This window comes from Caretta caretta, chromosome 25 (genome assembly GCF_965140235.1).
Source record: "Caretta caretta isolate rCarCar2 chromosome 25, rCarCar1.hap1, whole genome shotgun sequence".
NCBI classification, from domain to species: domain Eukaryota; kingdom Metazoa; phylum Chordata; order Testudines; family Cheloniidae; genus Caretta; species Caretta caretta.
The window spans coordinates 5,167,452-5,180,455 of NC_134230.1; the positions used below are offsets into that span (position 1 = coordinate 5,167,452).

The 13,004-nt window shown below is 42.2% G+C and overlaps 1 protein-coding gene across 2 annotated transcripts in view; it reads left to right on the forward strand.

Annotated features, from left to right (window-relative positions):
• The window catches only part of ELAVL1 (ELAV like RNA binding protein 1), a 91,968-nt gene extending 83,207 nt beyond the window's left edge, over positions 1 to 8,761 (forward strand). For both annotated transcript variants that reach the window (XM_048831123.1, XM_048831122.2), the window contains exon 6: positions 7,227 to 8,761. In XM_048831123.1, coding sequence (XP_048687080.1) covers positions 7,227 to 7,551 — 325 coding nt within the window. In that variant the 3' untranslated portion in view covers positions 7,552 to 8,761. The remainder of the gene's footprint in view (positions 1 to 7,226) is intronic.
• The last annotated feature ends 4,243 nt before the right edge of the window (positions 8,762 to 13,004 follow it).

The window sequence follows — 13,004 nt, forward strand, 5'->3', positions numbered from 1 at the left end:
TATAGTCATCCTTAAATCCCTAGGACTGCATACACCTGCCTGTCATACACATACAGCTAAGGGTAGCATAAAATCCCTCCTTTACCTGTAAAGGGCTAAGAAGCTCAGATAACCTGGTTGGCACCTGACCAAAAGGACCAATAAGGGGAGAAGATACTTTCAAATCTGTGGGGGAAGGTTTTTGTTTTGTGTTTCTGTGTGTTCTCTCAGGAGGCAGAGACACACCAGGTCAGGGAAATACATCTCCTCCAAACAATCCTGAAACGAGTCTCTGATTTTACAAGAAGTGTAAGTAAACAAGGCAAGGCACGTTAGGTTATCTTTTGTTTTAGCTTGTGAATTTTCCCTTTGAAGGATACGTATTTCCATATTGCTATTTTTTGGGGCTACAGAAGGTACCTATGGTTTGTTCTAAACTACAAACACTACCAATTTACAGTACTCTTCGGCCTGTCAGCAGCTCCTTCTGTGTTCACAAAGTGCTTGACAGTCGTTGCAGCCTTTCTGAGGAGACAAGGGGTTCAGGTCTTTCCTTGCCTAGACGACTGGCTGATCAGAGGTCAGACCAAGGACCAGGTGCAGGCAAATGTAAAGTCAACTTTCCAGGACCTGGGACTGTTGATTAAAAATGCAAAAATCCAACTTTTGTCTGGTTCCAAGGATAGAATTCATAGGGGTGGTCCTCGACTTGATCCAGGCCAGAGCTTTTCTCCAGGAAAACGGGTTCAGAGCTATAGGGACACTCAGAGTCTGAGAGGTCACTCCATTACCACTGTAAGAAACTGCTTAAAGCTCTTGGGGCATAAGGCATCGTGCACCTACGTAGTACAGCACGCAAGACTGTGACTCAGACCTCTCCAGCTCAGTGGTTTGAGCATTGGCCTGCTAAATCCAGGGTTGTGAGTTCAGTCCTTGAGGGGGCCATTTAGGGATCTGGGGCAAAAATTGGAGATTGGTCCTGCTTTGAGCAGGGGGTTGGACTAGATCTCCCTTCCAACCCTGATATTCTGTGATTCTATGAAATCTTACTTACATAATGGAATCAAGTTGGCCTGGATGTGAGCTCAGTCACCATAGATTGAAAACAAGCTGTAAAGAAAGGTGAGTGATAAACAGTCATGTGTTATGTTGGGAAAGTATCTGGAGGTCTCTTCTTATTGGGGGGAGGGATAGCTCAGTGGTTTGAGCGTTGGCCTGCTAAACCCAGGGTTGTGAGTTCAATCCTTGAGGGGACCATTTAGGGATCTGGGGCAAAAATTGGGGATTGGTCCTGCTTTGAGCAGGGGGTTGGACTAGATGACCTTCCAACCATGATATTCTATGATCTAATCTTGGTTAACATCGGTATACATACCGGGTCGACATCATCTGGACAAGGTGTTCTCGCTTTCCCTGTCAGTGATTTCCTCCCTCATTTGCTGACTGGTCCCAGGGATGGTATGTGCGGGAATTCCATTCTCGAGATCCCCACTGTCAGTGTGTCTCATCACAAAGGTGTTCGCAGTGGGATGCGGGGCTTACTTGGGAACACTCAGAACTCAAGGCCTCTGGTCACCAGAAGAACTCTCGTTGCTCATCAATATGAGGGAACTGGGGATGGTGTGCCTAGCCTGCCAGGCTTTCCAGCCCCACCTGTAGGGCAACTGCGTGGTGTTCCTCAAAGACAACACAACAGCAATTTTTTATATGAACAAGCAGGGCGGAGTGCACTCTTCGCCCTTATACCAGGAGGCTGTGGGAATTCTGTATAGCCTCGATCCACCTCGAAGCCTCATACCTCTCACGGTCGCAGAATGAGTTAGCGGATCATCTGAGCAGATCCTTTTCCAACCATCACGAGTGGTCAGTTCTTCCAGATGTCATGAACGCTGTTTTCCAGATGTGGGGAACTCCCCAGTTAGACCTGTAAACAACTAAGTACAACAGGAGGTGTCTTCAGTTCTGCTCCTTCCTAGGGGTAAGCCCAGGCTTGCTCACAGATGCCTTTCTCATCCCTTGGATCAGCTCTTTTACGCTTTCCCTTCCATCCCTCTCATACACCGGGTCCTGTTAAAGGCCAGAAGCGACAAGACGCGTCTGATCCTGATAGCTTAGCTGCTTCAACACTAGCTCAGCGCATGCCTAGATTTCTCGGTGGATACACCAGTCAGCTTGTCACTGTTTCCAGATTTGATCTCTCAAGATCATGGACATCTATGTATCTGAACCTCAGATCTCTTCACCTCACGACATGGAAGCTCCATGGCTGAACTCAGCAGAACTGGCTTCCTCCGGGCGTGTTTGCTAGGTGCTTTTTAGGGAGCAGAAAGCCATCTAATATAGCCACTTATCTGGCAAAGTGGAAGAAATTTCTCTATCTGGTCAGCACAAAAGGGTGTTTCACCTACCAAGTCATCACCGCCCTTCATTCTGGAACATCTACTCCACCTAAAGCTGCATGGCCTAATGGTGTCATCCATATGGGTCCATCTAGCTGCAATCTCAGCCTTTTGCCCATGGGTGAACAGCAGTCAGTCTTCTCAAACTCAGTCTGTGGCCATTTCCTTAAGTGGCTGGAATGGCTATACCCACAGGTATGCCAGCCACTACCTCCTTGGGACCTCAATTTGGTGCTGGCAAGGCTAACAGGACCCCCATTTGAACTGCTGGCAATGTGTTCTCTGCTTTATCTGTCTTGAAAGGTGGCCTTCCTAGTCTCCATTACTTCTACCAGAAGGGTTTCAGAGATCCGAGCTCTTACCTCTGAGCCACCCTACATGGTCTTCAAGGACAAGATACAATTGTGGCCATACCTGTCCTTTCTGCAAAAGGTTGTCTCATAATTTCATAGTAAGCAGGATATTTTTCTGCCAGTCTTTTATTCTAACCCACATGCAAACAGGGATGAACAGAGACTCCACTCACTGGATGTGAGATGTGCGCAAGCGTTTTTCATAGAAAGGACTAAACCCTTTAGGAAGTCCACAAAGCTGTTTTGTAGCCATCGCAGACAGAATGAAAGGCCGTCCAGTCTTGGCCCAGAGAATATCATCGTGGATCACTTCCTGTATCCACACATGCTATGACCTGGCGAAGGTCCCAATCCTCAGTTGACAGCCAATTCTTCAAGAACTCAGGCATCATCTACTGTGTTTGATGCAGGTTCCAATTATCTGTAGAGCAGTGACATGGTGGTCAGTCCATGCGTTTGCATCACACTACATCATCATATAGCAACCTAGAGATGGTGCAGGCTTTGGCTGAGCGGTGCTACAATCAGCATGCCAACCAACTCTGATCCCTCCACCTGCACAACTGCTTGGGAGTCACCTACATTGGAATGAATGTCAGCAAGCACTCAAAGAAAAAACAGTTACTAACCTCCTGTAACTGTTATTCTTTGAGATGTTTCTCATGTCCATTCCAAAATCACCCCACCTTCCCCTCTGTTGGAGTTGGCCAGCAAGAAGGAACTGAAGGGGTGGCGGGGCCCTATATACTGGTGCTATGAGGGGGCACTAGAGCTGACCCAACAGATATCACCGAGGGGAAAAACGTTCTGGCAGCAGTGCTTGTGGCGAGTGCACACCTACATTGGAATGAACATGAGCAACACATCTCGAAGAACAACAGTTATGCGAGGTTAGTAACTATTTTTTACTGTGGATGCATCTTGCATGGAATGGAGAGCCCACAGAGAAGAGCTTCACTTCAACAGAACTTGGTCTGTCTAGGCCAGTGGTTCTCAAACTTACTTGATCAGCTCCCGTCCCCGTCTTTGTCTGTAGTCGTTTAGGCCCCTCCCCTCCCCCACAAGTACAAATACCGCAACCCAGCTCTGAAGGCAGAGCGGAGAGCAGCGGCTGCTGGCCGGGCACCCAGCTCTGAAGGCAGCGCCACGCCAGCATCAGCACAAAAGTAAGGCTGGCAATGTGAAAAGTGATATTCGTCAATATCACTTTTCACAGCAGACTTAGTGCCCCATTGTCACCCTTACTTCTGCGCGGCTGCTGCTGCCCCCTTAGGCTCTCAGCTGGAGCCCCACCACCTTCAGGTGAGAGATTGGGGGCAGGAGGAGAGAGCCATAGCCTGGGCTACTTCCTGGTGAGGGACTGAGGGGGGCGGGGAAAAGGAGAGCCCTATTAGCCCCTTTGCTGTCCCATTTCCCCACCTCCCAGGAGCATACAGCCCTTCTGCACAAACCCCAGCTATCCTGGGGCCGACCGAGAGCTCTACAAAAATCAGAAAAAACACACAGCTCGTGCCTCCCTTGGGAGGCCCTCCCCATAGTTTGAGAACTGCTGGTCTAGGCAAAGCAATAGCACATTGTTACTGAATGCTCTTATTTCACTTGGTACTGCTCTCTGACCCATCGTTCACTGTTTCAGGCTGGAAAGCCTGCAACATGAAGGTTTTGTCAACACCCATCTGGTAAAGGATGGACTGTCCTCCCTACCCATGGCTAGAATCTAATTGTAACCACTCAGAAGAAAAGATCTGGACGTTGGAGACATCTCAATAAAAACCTCTGATCAGTGTGCAGATGAGGTCAAAACAAACTAGTCATTAAATTATGATAAAAGAATAGAGTGATTTTGAAACCATCGTATCATCATTATGTAAACTGAGGGAACACTCTCCCATTGAATGCTATATACAGTTCTGGTCATGTCATCCCAAAAAAGATGCAACTAGAATAGGAGGATCTAGGGAAGGACAAGTAAAATGTTTGCAAGTATGAAAGGATTTTGGTGTTGAAAAGATTAGATCTCTAGTTTAGAAACAAGACTGAGAGGACATGAGAGGTATGTAAAATAATGAATGGTATAGAGAAGGTAAGTGAAGCTTTAATATTTATCCTGCCTCATAATATTAGAACAAGAGAGCAACCAGGAAAATTAAAAGCCAGCGAATTTAACACTGATAAAAAGAAATACTTGTTTGTACACTGGTGGAAGTCTTGGCCACAGAATATTAAAGCTGTGAGCTTAGCAGGTCACTGTATGCTCGAAAGCTTCTCTCTCTCTCGCCAGCAGAAGTTGCTCCAGTAAAAGATATTCCCTTCCCTACATTGTTTCTATAATATCCTGGGACCAACACGGCTACAACAACACTGCATAGCCTTTGTTTGGCAATGTGTCTGTTTATACTCTCTTGTGGTTTTGGGTGCATCTTATCCCACTCTGCTTTTTCTTAATTTTAAACATGTTGTCCATGTTTGTTTACAGAAAATGCTTGTTGCAGTTCTCTTGGTAGTTTCCTTTAGTAACATCTCTGTAGCTTTTTAGTCTCAAGAGTGAGGAATCTGTTGAGCTGGGTGTTATTGCGTATATACATATTAGCCTATCCACCCTATTCACCACTGGAAGTTGGTTTTTCTCCTCTTTAGAGTATTTTCACTTGTTGCCATGACCATAACCAATGGTTAGAATGCTGGGTGAGGGTTGGAGGCATCTGAGTTTGACAGCAAGGGGTGCAATAAAGCATTGACTGCAGGAACCCAAGATTGTGTATCTTCAAAGAATGATTTATAGGAAAATAGGCTTCTCCTTCCAAGTAAGACTTGGATAAACAAATGAAAGCTCAAGGTTCTCATTCGAAGAACCAGAAACGTAACACACACAAGAAAACAAAAACTATTTTATATTTTTAAAGTGAGAACTGCTTGATGGGATATAAGATGATAGTCATCAGATCACTTGGATCTGCTCAGTAAAGAATTGTACAAGAAGTGCAATTTTTGTATATCAGAGAGTTTGTTTTGGGCACTTAATGTGTGGACTACCAATGTACAGAAGCCTTGCATGCTTCAGCGTGCTTTTAGTAGGCTAACAACTTTCTCAGCTATAGCATAATACTACACAGTAGTTCTGGAGTCACATGGAACCGCAAATTTAGATTGTTAAATATATAAGTGCATGGGATCACAGTTAAAATTGTGCCTTTGGCCTTAACTTTGACACTTGCTGATTTTTTTTGAGTGCTTAACTGTGCAACCCTAATGCTTCATTAAAATAATTTTATTGATTTAATTTCCTAGGTCGTAAGAATAGAAGTGGGGGATGAAATAGCTAAAGGTGTGGGATGTTGGTTGGGGAGGGAAAGAAAAAAGCAAAACAGAAAAGAGCAAAGGTTCAGAAATTCTGAGATGCCTCTGGCTCATTGTGCAGGAGGAGTCAAGACCGGATTCTGGGGGAGAGAAAGAAGGGGAGAAATGTATATTGGGGGTGAGGAAGGACAGGCATATTGGGTCTGGTTCTCATATGTGTGTAAATCAGGAGTCCACTCCAGTGAAGTCACTGGAGTTTTACTCGTGTAAAATGGATGTAAATGAAAGTAGACTCAACCCTATTGGATTTACATTTTAAAAAAGAAGTACTATTTTTAAATTATACATTCATAGATAATCTATATTTGGCAGAAGAAACTTTACAATCAATATTTAAAAACAGAAGTGGCTATTTAATAAATTAGAAATGATTAGTTACTGGAAATAAACGTGATCAGTTATGCAAATGTGTTACCAAAATTAAATCAGAATACACTGGAAGTGACATTAACGGTGTACCTAGGAATTGGGGCTTATTCCAGCTAATGTGCACTTTCTAGGGAAACTCTAGTAGTTCCCGGCCTACTGTGGTAGGGACTACGAGGTGTCTGCCTGTCATCAGTTTAGCAGCCAGTTGGGAGCAGGAGTGTTTTGCTGCTGCTTTATGGTGGAGAAGGGTTCAAGCTGTGTTTGCTGCCACAGAAACCCCTTTGACTGGCGAGACCCCGAGACACTGCTGTAAAGGCAGGATCAGCTCTAGGAGGGAATTGGGCACAAGCTCCTTGTAGACAAAGATAAGTTGATTTAAGGCTGGTTGGGGCGTAGGGGAGGGATTCTTGGCCTATTTTTAAGCACTGAGTAGTTCCATATTGCTGCCCTAAGTCATCCCTAATAGTGTATGTGAGTATCTAAACCAGCCTTGTATATCCTGTTTGATTGTCACATCACCAGGCAACTCTTTCATTGCCTATCTGTTCTTATGTAGTTACCCATTAATGTAGACACATTGCTGAATTTAACTCTTCTCTCGATCAGCTGCCAGTTTGATTGTCCTATGATAAATGGGGAAGGTGAAACATTTCACTCTGACTAGAAGTTTTGATGCTTATATAGAAAATATTCAGTTGCTTCCCTTTCAAGTTAATTTGCTTGATTGTATTGAACTTTTACATGAAATATTGTGCTTTTTATTTGCTAGGTTCTCTCCTATGGGTGTAGATCACATGAGTGGGCTTTCTGGTGTAAATGTTCCAGGAAACGCATCTTCTGGCTGGTGTATCTTCATCTACAACCTTGGTCAAGATGCTGATGAGGGAATCCTCTGGCAGATGTTTGGCCCCTTTGGTGCGGTTACCAATGTGAAAGTTATTCGAGATTTCAACACCAACAAGTGCAAAGGTTTTGGTTTTGTGACCATGACAAACTATGAAGAAGCTGCAATGGCCATAGCAAGTCTTAATGGCTACCGCCTGGGGGACAAAATCTTACAGGTTTCCTTCAAAACCAACAAGTCCCACAAATAACTTGCTCGTGCTTTTTGTATGGAATAGATAATTGAGTGACAGAAGTTAAAACATTTTTGTTAGTGTAAAACTCATTTTGCGCCAATTTTCACAAGTGTTTGTCTTAGTCTAAATGAGAAGTGAAAAAGGTTTTTATACTCTGGGATGCAACTGACATGTTCAAATGTTTGAAATCCCACAATGTTAGACCAATTTTAAGTTCCTTTAAGTTATTTCATTAAAAATATATATTAAAAAAACCATAAAATCTTAAGTAGATTGCATTAACTAGACCCTCTGGATGGTGGTAAAATTGGAGCATGCTTTCACTTATGAGACTAACATTTGTTCTATTGAACATTGTCTGCAAAAACTGGAACTTTTTTTAATTTTTTTTTTTTATTTTAAACTATCAAGTGGACACTGTTAGTATGGTCCTCCCCTCAGTCCCCAATAGCCTGGTAAAAAAGTTGAGAAATACTGATGTTGGCAGTACATTGCTTTTTAAAGTGATTTTCATTGCTACATCTAGTTGAGGATTAGACTTCATAACATGCAGGTCTTGTAAGTAGTAGCATGCCAGCATAACTTTTAACACCATTGATGAGGTAAGTTGCGCACTGAACAGTGGCCAAGTTGTCAAATCGAAAGGTTTTACAAAAAATTTTAAGCCCAGTTTTTCATAGGAATGGACCAAAGAGTTTCAGAGAAACTCGGAAGATTTCAGAGTCAAAACGAAACTCCAAAAACAGTGTGAATATGTTTTTTACTTTATCAAACTGAATTTCTTCTGTCCAAATATTTAATGCATGATGCACTACTTACTGGTACATTGTAATGCAGCAAGATAATTATTCAGTTTCAAAGATCATTATAGTTTGAATTCCTAAGGGTAGTTCCATTTTGTAAAAACAGTTATAAACATTTGAGCATTGTATTTCTCGCATCCCTTCTAACGAGTGCTAGATTTTTCTATTTTAATAGGATTTTGTTTTGACAACTAGCTTTACTTATTGAACACTCAGCAGAAAAGTACTTACTACTTGCAAGTTAGATATTAACAAAAAACTGATTTGTAGATTTAAAGATTAATCCCCCAAGTTTTCTGCAGACTGCCTTGAAACTTTGAGTTGTTCTGTTTGTTAATTTTCTTTTGCTTTTTTGTGTTTTTTGTTTGTTTGTTTTTACTTTTGCATTTAAGACCATTAAATTTGATTTTGTTTTGCTCGAATTTTGTTTTGTTTTTTATTTTATATTATTTTTTTTGCCAAGTATTGCACAAAGTGTCCAATATTAAGAGTATTGCTTTAAAGTACTACAAGTCTTCATTAAAATTAAAATCCATTAATCTGTCCTTTTGACAGATCAGTAGGAGAAAATATTTGTGTGAAAACAAAAGCATTACAATAAATGTGTCACATAGAAAGTATGTGCCAGACACTGAGTTAAACACACATATGTTGCTTTGTAGACAGACTGAACAATATTTCTTTTATTAAAAATGTGCTATGTAAGGCATGTAGGTACATAGTTAGTGAGCATGAGTAGGGACTTCACCTGACAAACTATTGCAAGAATATTATCTGTGTTCTGTCACCAGAGGAAATGCAGAAATTGGGACAACTTGTCAGCAATTCTCTTTTGAGTGAACCTGTGCCAATCCCAAAGAGCTAATGAGTAGTCATTTCAGATTCTGGAGGCAGTCCCATGCAGAATTGTTTTTGTTTGTATGGTGCCCAAACATTGGCTCTTTAAGATCCTATCTTGCATCACAACTATGATTTCTCTTTTTTCAACATCAGGGCCTTCAATCCTGTGCTGGCGCTGGAATTCTGTGCTCTCCTTTCCTATACTTCATTGTTTGGTTCTTTACTCATTCTTCAGTCAGCTGTTGGCCTTTCCTTTAATCTGCAGCATGCACTATTTGCTGTCAGCAGCCGGTCATTTACTGCCCTAATGATTGGCTGTTTGTGGTTGTACACAGCCTCTCTCTGCTGGCTTCAGGAGAGCCCAGCAAGAGCAGAGCTCTTTTCCAAGAGCTCTAGCAATGTTGAGTGAGCTGCCTTAGCTCTAGTGCAGTATATTAAAGTGCTTTCTGCTGCCTAATGTGTGCTATCTTTCCATTTTTGCCATTCCCATTTATTCCATGCCCCAAACCTTTGAGAAGCACAGTCAGCATCAGACAGTTGTAGGATAATGTCCTCCAAAACCAGCAGCTGCCACCAGGTAAAAGGTAAACAGTGGGCCCTCTATGAGCTCCTCCTTGGGCAGGCTGCTATTTCCAGTGTTTCCTCTCCATCACTCATGTTTCCTTCCAATGAGTCCTTCTTTTCCTGTATCCTGTGGTGAGATACTAGTTTTGGGGGGTTCAGCAGCTGTATCAGGGTTACTTTACGCCTATCTCCATGTTAAATCTGAGGTTCTTATTTAAATAAAGTCCTCTCACTGTGTCCCATCAACTCTTTTACCAGCCCTAGACTCCTCCACGAGAGTGCAGTTTTTAAAGATCCAAGAACCTTCCTTGTAATTCCCTTCATCTCATGGCTCATTAAGAAACATTTTAGTGGGAGCAGGGCTGCTGCTGTAAAGGGCATGGTAGATAGTTGCACAGACCAGTCTTTAAAATGAGATTGATGCCTTTGTGGTATTAAATCATTAAAACTGCATTGGCCCATGCAGCCACATCAAAAGCTTCACTGTTGTGAGCTTGCCAAACCTTGCTCTTAAAACAGAGTAATGGCAACTCTTTGCACTATCCTCAAATACTTTGACATCGCTCTCCTTCGTTGGCTGCTTTGATGTTTTCCTTCCCATACACCTCTGCTCAGTAAGACTGAGACACAACGTCCTGGTTTCACACTTGGGGATGCAGACTCTCTGTTTCTAGAACGCATCTGGTCCAAGTTTCCTTTAGCAATTTTGGGGGGAACCCTTAATCTGTCAATGAGGCCATTCACCTGAGCAAACTACCATTCACCTAGGCAGGAGCAAATCAGGAAGAGGTACATTCATTTAATTCCTCCGGGGATAATGCGAGACAGATAAAGCTACAAATCTCCCTTTCAGTCCTCCAGGTCTGTAGGCCACTTTATATCTAGCGAGAGACTGTTCTCAAAGTCCTTTTTTGTCACTGTCCGTAACCACTCCAATCTGACTCCCCAGGTGGAGAGAAATTGAGGCATGTGTTCACATTACTTTTTGATAACTAACCGGATGGCTAGTTCTGACCCATACCAGACCTGCTTTCTCTCAGTCCCTCTGTTTCCATCCTGAATCCTGCACTCTTAACACTCTCCATTCTAATAAGATAAATCAATGATTTCTTCTGCTTGGTGGTTTAGAAGTGTGCATGCCTTGGTGTGCCCAGTCATCCAGCCTACCACACGCTTCCATTTCTACCTGGACCAACCACTTCCAGCATTGCAGTTGTACTTTTTGGCCTCTTATCCCTCAGGGAGTGTACAAAAATCATAACCATCATCATACCCATCCCTAAGACAGAGGGCATCCACAGATTTCATTATTTGGATGACCAAGTAATGCTGATACCTTTCAGATGGCACATCTATGTTTCCATTTGCTTTTGTCTGTTTTCCGTGATTCTGGCTTCATGAACTTCCCTATTCCTTCTCAAAACCTTGTTAATGTAGGGGCCTGTTTTCACACAAGAGGCATGATACATTTCTCATCAGACACAGAAGGCAAGTAAGATAAAGGAAACTGTCAGGTCGTGCCTGCTGAACCAATTTATCCTGATCAGTCTCTATAGCAGGCAAACTACAATGAGTAGCACTACATATAAGAATTCTTCTGGCCTTCGTTCTCTCTGAGATAGTTGGAAAGACTCCCTGGGATCCTTAATGTACTTTTTCTCCAGGTCCAGACATCACTCCAGTGGTGTTACATAAGAAATCCCTATTAAAGGGCAATGTGCTATTAGAGTAATCTGTTTCCAGGATAATTCTGTCACCAGATTTACAAGGTTTCAAAGGATGGAGTGTGCACTTGGGTCACAGACTGTGTCAAGGGTTCTAGTTCAAAGAAGCTAAGAATCTAAATTTCATGGAACAAAGGACAATAGGTCTGGAGGGCACAGGGTTTTCTTCATTACCTCTATTCACCAGCCATTCTGATTGAATGTGAAAACAGAATCTTTGCAGTTTATATAATCTCCAAAAATGAGCCCATTTTTAATTCATATCCACCTATGTTCAAGGCAACCTGCATACTCAAAGGGACTGACAAGTGAGAACATCAATAGAACAAATCAGTGATACTACAGACCTTTTTTATGTGGGTCTACCCACAAGTGGATCTGTTTGCTTCATTTAACAATATTCAGCTACCTCCATTCTTCCCCAAACACAGAGGTTCCTGGGTTTTGGAAGGTGGATTCCTTTTCCTATTGATCAAGCACAGTTGTTTGCCTTTGCTCCTGTAACACTCTTTTGACTGTTTGGAGACTGACAAGGATGATCCTTCAGAACCTTGGGTACTCATCTCAGCTGATAGAAATCGTACAGAGGGCATGAAAGACCTTCCCTCAGAGTTGGATGACTGATCTTGCTGTTTGCATTAATGCTCTTCCATAGATGTGTACACTTCTCTTCATGCCACTCTGTCCTTCATCCTGGAATTTCAGTTGGATGGGAACCTTTGCCGGTCTGGCATCATTCCTTCTGTTTACCTGTTCTTTGTATTTGTTCATCTTTCCAAACATTTCTTGGGGCTGTTGCTCCAATCAGGCTCTTGTAGGGCCAGAGTTTGGATACTAAACACATTGTCTGCATAGGGCTTCTTCCAGAATTTGATATGGGCCTGGCTACCTGGTAGTTCTTGCATGACTGGTGGAGTTTCACTCCAAGATGAGACAATTTTATAGGTAAGGCAAAACTATCCTAATTATAACCATGGAATGACTTCTAAAACTCCATTAAAATGTTCTGGGCTTTAGCTATTGTTAAGACATTTTTTAAAAGTATTAAATATTTTAATCTGGTAAAATTCAATGTTTTCAAAAGAATTCAAATGAATTGAAAAAGTATTCAGAAACTGGCTTTTCCCAGTCCATCTACTTATATTAATATAAGTAATATTTCTTAAACCCTCCAACAATTCACTTTTTGTTTGCTTCACAAGATCCCATTATGGATTGCATTCACCCTTGTGTACAAGGGTTAACAACAAGGCCCATGTGCCACTTTAGCCTTCACTATAGGCTTGTGTTGATCAGTAGCACAGGGAATTTCACTTTAAAAGCAAAAAATAAATACATAAAATTATAATGCTGCTATGTACTTTTGTACAAGATGCAAAAATAAATACAACTCTTTCACATAAGCTGGCAGCAACAAAATAATACTGAGAATCATGAAAGCTATGAACTGAGATGAATTAAAGCAACTTCTCGTAGTGGTTTTTAGTCTGTTCCAAATATATTGACCCCTTGATTCTCCTATTTGCAAACTATTCCC